Here is an 11,676-nt window from a genome sequence, read left to right as displayed (position 1 = left end):
GGAGCTTAAACTACAATCAAGGATTGGTAGAACTAGTTGCTGCATCAAGATCAACAAGTGAAGGTGATTTGAAACCTTTGAGTGAAATCTCAAAATTACAAGTAATGGTGTGCTTGTGTTGCTGTTAATCAAAAAAGAGAAGGAGTTCGTGGATTCGGAGCTTGCACGTGGTCGTGTCAATAAGCTATTACATGAGGTAGCATTAGATTTAGGGTTAAATTTTTGTAAAAACTTTAATTCTCTTATGGTGGATTTAGTTTGCCTTGAGGATAGTTAGGTCAAATCTTCTTTAAGTTTTTACCTTGAAATAGGTTAGTTATATTGGTTTTCCTGGATAATCATATTGTAGTGTTATTTACTTTTTCGCATCTTTGCATGATATGACTTATTTGTGTTTAACCTAGATCTGAAAATTAATCTAAATAATCACTTGGTTAATAAATTAGGTTAAACAATTTGTTAAAGGGTCTAAACAAACTTTCATATGTATATATATATATATATATATATATATATATATATATATATATATATATATATATATAGCAAGTAGAGCTCCTAGCCTCCTAAGTAAGTGGTTGAACTTCTTGTCACAAGCTTAGATGGATCCTCGCTTTTCCCCCATTTGAAAACCAATAAGATTTATGCAAGTCAAGCAATAGTCGGTTCATTTTGTTCTGTAACAACACTGCTAATTAGCAGAGACTTCATATGCTCCTCTAAACTTGGAAGGCGGTGATTGTCATCGTAATTGTACATCAAAGGAACCATCCTTGCAGCATTGAGAGAGACATTCTTAAAAGATGCAGGGAATGGATATGAAGAGAGGCATTCCTTGTTGAGGCACTTCCATTCGTCTGCAATCATAGATATTATTTTCTCTCTTGTGTCTTTGATTGAAGAGCCAGGATGTTCTTTCATGTAGCAGTTTAAATAAGATCCATCACGCCCATCTTGATTCTCGTCCTGCAGTTAAAACCAAGCATATTTTAGTAACTAGAAAGAGCAAGATTCAAACCACAATTAAAAGCCAATTTCTGGCACCCTGGATCGACTTGTGCTCTGCTAGTGGACATTATTTGATAACTTGCAGAGATTCTGAATTTTTTTTAATTTGTTACAATAAGAAGAGGAGGATTTGAATTCTAATTTCCCTTATAAAAATCCAGTCAATAGACTCAATACCACTAAACTGCAGAATCTTGACAACAAGTTTTTTTTTTGATAATCAAGTCTTGACAACAAGTTGTGATTGATCAACAATTATTTAGTCTTTTACAGAAGGTTTATATCATCTTAAACAGTATTTAAAACTTTACTAATAATAAGCATAAAAATTGGGCCTAGGTTTGTATGGGTCCTGTGAGGATCCAATCAACAAATGGACTTAATTAATAGACTAAAACCAAAACCAAGCAAGATACTATTGACCAACTAAGTCCACCAAGACCAAAATAAATAAAATTATACTTTCAAACTGATTTTAAGAAAAATTTCTCTAATCCACTCTATTATCAGTATTATGTGGCGATTGATTATATGACCTATATAATAGGTTATGTGATTTACTTAAATAATACACTTGAATGGTTTTATATACTCACATGTAACTGGACATTCATCCATAGAGAAAAAATTTGTGATTTGTGTTTAGAATCAAACTGGCTTGGAAGAAAATTTTCCGCCATACTAGTGACTATTGCTAAGGTCATATTATTGTGCTGGCCGACAATATGTGGTTCTCCACGTTAATTGGTGTGTCTTATACTGCTAGCAAGCCTGAAACAACAGAACCTTTGTTTATTTCCAGAGCATTATTGCAAGAAGTACCCTGCCAACCATGGAGTGGGGCAGCATGCCATAAACTTTAAGGGCATCAATGGAGTACTCTGTCTTAAACTAAACATGTCCCCTTTGAATAAAGGAAAGCCATCTATCTCTTTCTCTACCCACTCTTCTCTCTTTTTTGTCACTGGCCACCAGTAAAACAAATGAACAGTTTCCCTTTCCATTTCGTTCAGGATAAGCTAAAATGTGCTCCGCAAAATTTGATATAGCAGCAAAACAAACTAATCTTATAATTCTTTGTTTTCATAAATAACTTCTGTACATAGTTTTCTCTCTCATTTTTCTGTCCATATAATTTTCTCTCTCATCTTTAAGACGATAAATGTCATTAATAGCACACGACTTATCCAGGGGTGGATCGATCCACGTTGTAGCTTAGGGGTGCCCCCAAAATTTTGGATGACCCTTGAAAACACATCTCGAAATTATCACCTTATTTAGGTACACAAAAATTCTCTCTCTCACACACACATATATATAATGTTTTGAAACCTTAATTTTTTTTAACTTGAATTATATTTTTACCAACTTTCAAAAAATAATATTTTATACTATTGCAAAACGATTATCTAAATGCACACTTAGTTATTTTTATGGGTAATTTTATTTATTCCACATTTAATGTATCACATTTTTTCGTGTTTTCAATTTATATTTTGTTAAATTATCTGTCGCAGTTCAATTGTTTCATCTATGTACTATTACTATATTATTGTTCTATTAGACCTATTATGTGTGTCTATATAAAGTCATTAGGCCAATTATGTGGTTCCATATAAAGTAAACATATGTATGAAAGGCCTCATCTTCATAATTGTGAAATAGACTCTCTAAATTTCATTCAAATTAAGAACAATAATATAACATAGATATTCAGTCATGAAAAATGTTTGGTGTAAACTAAATATGTGAAAATTAAAGAGAGTATTCATGTGTATTTTTAGTCACATGACTTTTTTAATGAGTCATGTAACTTGTTTAAATAATACAAATGAATGGTTTCATAGTTCATCACTAATGGGTTTGAAAAGATGTTTCTAAACCCATTTGAGTCCATTTTTTTCCTTCAATCTTTACCATGCATGGGATTCGTAATAACTAAGTAAACATAAGCTAGACCATGGAATGCCTCATGGAGATGACTGTTGTTGTGTTTGTCAGGTGTACTATTAATTTCATCTGAAAAATCTTAATAATGATCTTTTAGTTAATTAGTCCAACCATGTGCTTGTTTTGTTTTGAAAATATTAAGCTTATCTGGTAGTCCAAGGTTTTAGCAAATAGTTGAGTCCCAATTGATTGCATCTTCCATTATCAGTTTCGATTTCTTAGGACTAAGAAGAATGTAGTGCCATAGACTCATAGTGGTGCTAGTGATCTCTATTTGCAAATTTTGTTCCTTGGTCTAGCATGTAAAAGAAGGGCAAGTACAGTTCCTTCAAGTTTGTGGTCTTAACTAAAAACTCCAACACTTGTTTTGTTAGGTCACATCAGGGAATGAAAATCTCTTTGTTAAAAAAGGAAAAGGTTCGTCACTAAATTATATGTTACCTTGGCACTTCCCAAGTCATCCCAAAAGCGAAGAATTTTCGCAGTGGAAGATATAATGCCCGGAACATCATCTAGAAGATCTACAGTTTCATTGGTTATGCCTTGACCCAAGAAAAAGAAAGTATGAACAAGCACCATATGCACTCCTGTGCTGATAAGGGCATTCTTCAAGTACTCTTCTGTATTTGGATAGATCCCATGAGCCAACCATTGTGCTTCTAATAAGAATGCGTTGCACAATCTCGCCCACTGTAAATATTAATATAAATTCTCAAACACATAGCTCATTAAACTTTCATAAATCCATACTCAAATTAAATTCATACTAGGTTCAGTGTTACATTATCTTATACCGTTTTTTTAAGGCTTTCCATGGGGTTCCATCCATGCTTTTTGTAGACCTTGTAGCAGATTTCGTTGGTAATGTCATAAAGAGCCTTGAAGCATATCTTCATGTAGTCTGGTAGTTGCTCAGCAGCATCAAGTTCCCATCTGCATGCAATTTTATTTTTAATTTGCAAATAAATATGGGACTGTAACAAATTTTACTGCATTAATTTCACATAATGATAGATCACTAATCACAAAATACTAATTAAGATTTTTTTTTTTTTTTTGTTATTTTAAGTTATGTTGAAGCAACATCAATCACATTTATTGTTATGTCAATTTGTAATTTTTTAGTAGTAAAATTCGTTATAGTTATAACATTTTTCTTATATTATTCTACTACTGATCCATACTTGTTGACAACTTCTGTGAAGTGTTTAAGTTCATCGAGGGTTCCACGAACATCAAATATGTCATCTATTATGTAGAGTAGTGCCAAGGGTTTTGTGAGCTCAACCCTTTGTTCCGACAAGATTGGATCTGTGAGGCATGCCATGGGCCACATGTACCATTTAAGTGGCTGGTCCCTAGCAAATTTCAACTCATTGGCCAAGCCTAGGTCTTTCCACCATCTAAAACAAACAAAGAGATTTAAGTAAATCGTTAATAATATTCCACAAAATACAAAATAAATCCTCAACATCATTGCTCAACTTACTTCAAAATTTGATGAATTTCCTTTTGGTGTATTTCATGAACCATGTGGGAATCTATTTGAGCTAGTTCTTGCACAACATTGATCCATTCATTTGTCCCTTGAATGTTAGTTTGAATGTTTTTAGTCGTGAACCTTGCCAGACTCTTGTGACGAGGATTCTTCAGTGTATCCGTGATAAGAATGGCTTGTTGATGATCAAGATGCGTCGCCCATTCGGTAAGATATTGGCGACTAAACTCTTCAGCTTCATCAAGTATATCTTCTCCTTCAATACTCAACTGAGAAGCTTCATATAAGCCCTTCAATCCCTTTATATCTTCGACTAGACTTGATATGAACTTCCTCTCCTTGTCCTTGAAGTTGTTAAACAACGCTGTCCAAGTATATATACAATATTCATTTAGCGAGTATATAGCTTTGTTCTAAAAGCAAATAGTAAAGGATTACAAATAGGAACAAAATTGTTTTCCCCTTAGTTTTAGTTTTTGTATCCTTATTGCTTTGAATAATTAGTGGTGGGATTAGGCTTTAAGTTGGTATAACAAAGATTAAAAGACAAAGTTGAAAATTCATGTTGAAAAAAAGGTCATAGCCAGCCAGTAAGAAATTAAATTATTTAATTGTCATATAAAATTTAACAGTTATAAAATCAATTTATTTTTCATGCATAGTGTCTAGTAAAAGATATTATATATATTCATCAGTAGATCTGTCTAAAAGAATAATCCAAATATTTTTATAAAAAATATTCAAGAATGATAATTTAATTAATTACATAAGAATAATAAATAAGAAAATCATTGTACAAGTATAAAAGTTTGAAAATGTATCAATATATTTGTTCTCTCATAACTTTAGTTTCAAATTATTGAAAATTTGTGGATAGTAGAAAACCTTAAAAGGATGTAATAGTATTGTAAAAGGAATTTATAAAATGAAATAAGAAAGCAAAAAAAAAAAATGATAGAACTATAATTTCATGACAAATGTCAAAACTATATTGCAGAAGTGTAAAACGTTTGTTGAATTATTAATTTTATAAAAGGATTGGATCCCACAACATATATATCATAAATCATATACTATAAAATAAAAGTCAAGTCCTATAAGTCATGGTTCTACCAAATGAGTATTTTCTCTTGGTAACAAGTAGCTATACTCTCAATAATTATTAAAATAATTTATCTCATTAATTGTAATGGTAGTTTAATTTAGCTAAAACTATAGTACCTAATTTTTCAAGAAATTAAAAAATTTATTTCAACTAAAATTCTATTACAAAAAAATTAAAAATATTTAAAATAAAATTTAACAATTAGTAATTAATCATAATTCTGTACTTTGATGTAATAAAACTTGCAAAATGCATACTCTAGGTGCATCAAGTGGCATACAGTTTTGATAATATCTCTAAAACATTTTCTTACATAAAATTGGACAAATTTTAGTTAAAGGTGTAATCGGTTTGGTTCGGTTGGGTCATAGTATTGGACAAATTCCCCCATTAAACCAAATTAACAAGGGGAGTAGATGGGGGTAGGGGTGTTTAAGTAAAATCATTTAGTGCACTTGATGGACTATGCCCTTCCCTTACATACTCATATTTATGTAAGAGGAGTACGTAGCTTACTAAGTATACTATAATAATTTTGACATTTTGGCTTTTGGCCATTTGGATCTTTTTGAGAATCTAAATGCCAGACCCCTCAACCCTCACCCTTGATGGACTATGCTATTCTCTTGCATACTCATTTATGTAAGTGGAGCGTGTAGCTTATTAAGTACACTACAATAATTTATCGACATTTGAGCCCTTGGCTCTCAAATCTTGGTGAGAATATAAATCCCAAACCCCTCAGCCCTCACCCTTGATGGACTACACCTTTCTCTTATATACTCATATTTATGTAAGAGGAGTATGTAGCTTACTAAGTACACTAAAATAATTATCGATATTTGGGCCCTCGGCTATTTGATCTTTGTGAGTTAGGGACGGACCCAAGTGGGGGGGCTAAGGGGACCCGGGCCCCCCCTTGGCCCAAAAACAAAATTTTTTTAGTATGTAAAATTTTCAAAAAAAAAAGGACTTGGGCCCCCCTTGGTTTTTAGCTCCAGCCCCCCTCTCCTGAACCATCCCTATCCCAAAAAATAAAAAAACTTGGGCCCCTTCCAAATTTGTAAAACCCAGCTGGCCAGCCCACTGCCCACATTAAAACTCAACAATCCAAAACTCAGCTGGCCAGCCCACATGTATATAAAATAAAAAATAAAATAAAAAAGAAAAAAGAAAAAAGGGTAAGTTAAAAAATGTAAACCCAGGCTACCCTACCTAGCCGACCAAAGAGTATATTGTCTCCAAACTGAAACTGAAAAACAAAAGAAAAAAGAAATAGAAAAACCTAAGTGCTAAGAGGCAACTGGCAAGACAGAGAGAGTGAGAGGCGAGAGACTCTGCCGTTGCCCACACCGTGACGCCGCCACCACGCGAGACACATCTCGCAGACCCACGTGACACCCATCTCGCTGTGACACTGCTGCTAGCTTTGATCTGCTCCAGCCTTCACACTTCACATTCAACTGACTCAAGTATTAATCTATCCTTCAAAATCTGAGAATCTATGCTTGTGGTGTTTGTGTTTTAGTGAATCTATGCTTGTGTTATTTTTTTTGGCTTTTTGACTTTGTGACTATCTTTGTGTCTTTGTGAATTGTGACTTTTTGTTTGTGACTATCTCTCTGATATTATATAGAAAAGAGAGAGAGAGAGAGTAGAGTGAGTCTTTAGAGATTTGAGAAAATATCAGAGTTTTATTGTTTGTTGTGGTGGTTGGGCAATAAAATAGGTACAAGCCACAGCAATAGGAAAAGTGATTGAACTTTCAAGGAATTAAAATTGAAAAGTGTTTATCGGTAATGCATAATAAAATCATAGTATCAATAGTGTCCTTCGAAACAAAATGGAAAATGATTTTTTGACGGACTCTTTGATGTTATACATTGAAAATGATGTAGCTTTGACATTTAGTTTGGATTCAATCATAGATGAATTTGAAGAATTGAAAGAGCGTCGAGTTTCCTTTTCATAGATGATTGTATAATTTTAAAATTATTGAATAAGTATAAATAAGTTTAACTGAATTCATTCTTGATATAAGTGGTAAAGTCAAAATAATGCATTTTACATCAAATAATTTGTTGCATAACTTTCTAAATAACAAATACATGTTGTTTTATTATTATTATTTTTTTTTAATTCTTATGAAAAATACGGGTCAACCCGACCTAACCTAACCCGACCCACAACCCAATTGACTCAAACTCGGTTTTAACCCACTTAAGATGACCCATTTTTAACCCGTGACCCGCTTGACCAGCAACCCGATTGACCCGATCCAACCCGACCCAACCTGACCCGCCCCGCCCTTTTTGGCATGTCTAAGCAATGCCATTGGCTTTATATATAAATCATAGAAAAGAAAATGCCAACCTGAAGAAACGTAGTAACCATCTTGTCTCAATAATCGAAAGCGTAGAGCAGTTTCGTAAGGTTGATTGTTGATATCATTATAACCACAAGCACTAGATATCATATTTTGCCTCCGTAGAACTGTTTTAATCTCTTCTTGGAAGTGGTAGTCAATTCCAAGGCGTTGAATCGCATCAATCATATATAAACCTTCCAATGGATCTTCTCCAGCTTTGCTCAGCACGTGCCTAACTTCTTTCAACTTCTGTGCATGTTGGCTGTGAATTTTATCCTGGAAGGGAGGGGAGAAATCCGTTAAAAACTAAAACTAAAAATAATATAAAATATCGGGCACAGTGAGAACTAGAAGCAAAAAAAAGTGTGTAAGTAAATGCCAATTGTCATCTTTAATGTATTCAATTAAATCATTATAGTGTATTATATTCAGATACAAACTATATAGTGCTTCGAGTAGATAGAAGCTAAGGTGAGCAAAGTCAAGGTTTAAATTTAAGACTGATTAATTATGGTTTTTGAGTAAAGTTTGTGGTAAACTTTTGCGTTAGAATTTAGAACGCACTTTCTCTCATTTGTGTGTGTATGTGATTGTTTTATAAAAAAAAAAAATCAAGACCAATTGCTTTGATAACATGAAGTATTGGGGTATATAATAATTTATCAATGAAAATTCATATTTATATTACTTTAATTTTTTTTCCCGCGGGGGGGGGGGGGGGGGGGGGGTGGGGACTAAATAAAGTTATTTTGTTAAAGGTCGTATCATCTCTAGCATAAAGTTTAAGAAAGATTATCATATTTTTACTTCCTTTTTTTTTTTGTTAAGAACGGAAGATATTAAAATATTACAAGGTAAAAAAACAAAGACTTAAGGAGAACAAAGGGTAGAAATGAAAATTTTGCATGGTGACCTCATGGCTCCTGATCGCAACCTAACAAAAGTGGTTTTATCATATACAAAATAGACTCCGCGGGATGAATAAAAATCCACTATTCCACTCTGGGTTTTTCAATTTATATTTTACTAGCTAAAGTCTGTCATATGTATCATTTCTTACCCTTATAAAGTAATTAAAGATTAAAATGGATAATAAAAAATAAATAACTCAAACACATAGTATACAACACTTGGTAGAACATTAAGTGAAACTCGTAAGAAAAGGGATAAATAATATTTACTCTCAAAGGAATAGTGGTTAGTTTAGTGACTATAACAATGGAAAGATTAACTTATAAAAGGGTTTTATAAAACGCTCTCTCAAAACATGTGAATCCCACAAGTGTGTAAGGTTTATCAAATATGAGGACACCTCATAGAATGGTTTTAACGGATACTTTTTCCTTTGTAGTCAATCGAATTGGTGGCTTTAAGAAAGGACACATAATCTTACAGCATCATATTTGCTTCTGTAGTTGTGATGTTTTAAGGGGAGAGACAATGTGTGATCATGGGCAGTGCTCAATTTGTGAGAACTAGGCAAAGAATTCTGGCTGAAGTGGTCTGAATTGGTAGCTTGTGGAATCCTCTTAGGAGCAATTGGACGATTGTAGGAAGCAAAGAGGGGCTTAATAGACAAAGCCATAGAGAATGAGTATCACAAGTAAATGGGAGAGAGGAGTGGGAGGGAAAATTTCCCTATGGAGAGTTTAATGCTTCGGAGAATTCTTGATCCAATTTATAGGATTCAATGCGTTGATAAGTATAAGGATGTTTCAGAAACGTTAAATTCCGTGGGACCATGTTTAGCATGCTTCAAGATGCATGTATTCAATTTGATACCGCGGAATTTTTCATCCAATTTTCAGAATTCAATGAGTTGAAAATGCATTGATGTTTCAGACCGTAGGACCATTCTTGAAAATGCACGTATTCAATTTGATACCGTGCACTTGTCTTTGTCCTAATATTTTTTTTTTTTTTTAATTTGATAGTTAAGAAATGAAAATTTTGAATTATGTATGTCTTGGTTGAAAATATTAGAAAGTGTTAGAAATAAATTATTTTCTGAACACCGTTCAGCATTAATCACCATGATTACTAACTTCTATCTTGAATTTGCCATACTTGAGCACCGTACAACCATCCTTCAACCTGGTCACAAAAACATTTATCTTTAGGTTGTATTAAGAATATAATAACAATAAATGATGTAAGTAAAATTAATGACATAAATACTAGGAGTATATCTTAAGAAATCTCCAGTCTTCACACCCTTGCTTCATTCGCTACCTTTCTGTGTCTTTGACCACATCCTCTGCACCTTTCCCCACGTTAACCATATTTACACCCCCAAAAATAAAACCAATCCAATACAAGTGCATGCCATTTTTATTTTTATTTTTGTTCTCTTTTATGATGTATTTAAATGAGTTTCCACAACTAGAGGATGTAAAATTTTTGTTGACAAACAAGAATATCTAGACCTCTTTAAGTATCTGATTATTCCATCGGATATATATATGCGGTTATCTATTCCACAACCACTAGGTTATTATAGTGAAAAATTCCTTTGGAGTGGCCCCAAGAGATTTCAAATCTAAAATTTTATGAATATCATAAGGTCTTAAGGACGACTTAACTAACCTCTTAGGGTTACGGATGAACCCTAGCCAACCTAGCATTAAGAAACAATATTATTGAGGTTTTTTTTTTGGTAGATGATTTCATCTTAATATATTAAGAAATAATAATTTTGTATATTTGTTTTGGTTGATAGTTTTTTTTTTTTTTTCCTTTTCTTTTCGAATAGAGCTTTACAACTTATGGCTTTCATTTCTGATAATTGTATTTTTTATCACTAAACCAAAACATCAATCAGCATTTGGTGTAGGTGGAAATTAAACTTCAAATCTCTTATGGTTAATAATTTATTAATACTATACAGATGTGTATTTGGAGAGTTTTTTTTTTATCTGCTTATACTCTAGCCCCTCTAGTTTGAAATCCTAAGTACGTCAAGCCCATACAATTTATAATACTGTCATGTTACTTGTGGCCATGTAATTACTTGTATTCCGCATCTTGACTTATACTATACTTTAGGGTTGCTCAATGATTAGCTTAGGGTTAACTGGTTGAGTCCTTCCAATGGCTGTATTGTAATACATAATTCAATGTAACAAAAATGTAGTCACTACTTTCAGTCCTTTGGTATCATGAACATGAGTCATTAGACTAGATCTAGCTCGTCAATTCTTCATTCGCTTTCTCCATTCGTCCTTGTCTCTCTAACAACAATAACCCCACTAAACGCTACAGCCGATTTCGTCCATAGACCAAACCGATTCACATTATTTAGCTGCGTGGGGCTCTTGCTGTAGAATGGTTTTGAAGTTTGAATTCACAGTGTGCCTGCTGTTTTGAAGTTTGAACTTTGAACTCACAGTGCGCCACCAGATCTAGAGCATTCACACCCACTGCATTTTTTGTGCTAATAAATCATCCTCCCCCAAAACAAAAATGTATGAACCCAACTCCTGAGTATTTCCACCTGCCACAAAAATTCGATATTGATGGAGCATATTTTCAAGTCATTCTCAAGCTGTCAAGCACCGCAAGCCATAAGGCCCAAAATTGAACAATTAATAGCAGCCAACACACACTGCCATCATCATTTTCGCATTAAGTTGTGAAAAATCAAACTATATTCCAGCCAGCAGATAATAAGTAATATAAATCTCAATTTCATGTGGGAAATTTGATGACTTATAATAAAAGTCAAGCTACATATACAACACCCAATAA

General features: G+C 33.2%; 1 protein-coding gene across 1 annotated transcript; it reads right to left on the bottom strand.

Moving 5' to 3' along the window:
• Positions 1-534: 534 nt before the first annotated feature.
• On the bottom strand, positions 535-9,562 carry LOC142634368 ((3S,6E)-nerolidol synthase 1-like). Its single transcript, XM_075808663.1, has 7 exons — positions 9,323-9,562; positions 7,935-8,205; positions 4,448-4,820; positions 4,143-4,361; positions 3,753-3,891; positions 3,400-3,648; positions 535-966 (listed from the first exon to the last, which is right to left on the bottom strand). The coding sequence occupies exons 1-7, from the start codon at positions 9,512-9,514 to the stop codon at positions 652-654; spliced, it is 1,758 nt and encodes a 585-aa protein (XP_075664778.1). The 5' UTR covers positions 9,515-9,562; the 3' UTR covers positions 535-651.
• Between the last annotated feature and the right edge of the window lie 2,114 nt (positions 9,563-11,676).

This window comes from Castanea sativa, chromosome 5 (assembly GCF_040712315.1).
Source record: "Castanea sativa cultivar Marrone di Chiusa Pesio chromosome 5, ASM4071231v1".
Taxonomy (NCBI): domain Eukaryota; kingdom Viridiplantae; phylum Streptophyta; class Magnoliopsida; order Fagales; family Fagaceae; genus Castanea; species Castanea sativa.
Note: the sequence above shows the minus strand (reverse complement) of the source record. Positions and strands in the feature narration are given on the sequence as shown.

Coding starts and splice junctions, on each gene's coding strand:
- LOC142634368 (XM_075808663.1), bottom strand. CDS start 9,514: ATGGCTTTGTCTATTAAGCCCCTCTTTGCTTCCTACAATCGTCCAATT. Junction 3,649..3,752: donor TGGAAAGCCTTAAAAAAACG/GTATAAGATAAT, acceptor TAATATTTACAG/TGGGCGAGATTGTGCAACGC. Junction 967..3,399: donor ATGACTTGGGAAGTGCCAAG/GTAACATATAAT, acceptor TTTTAACTGCAG/GACGAGAATCAAGATGGGCG.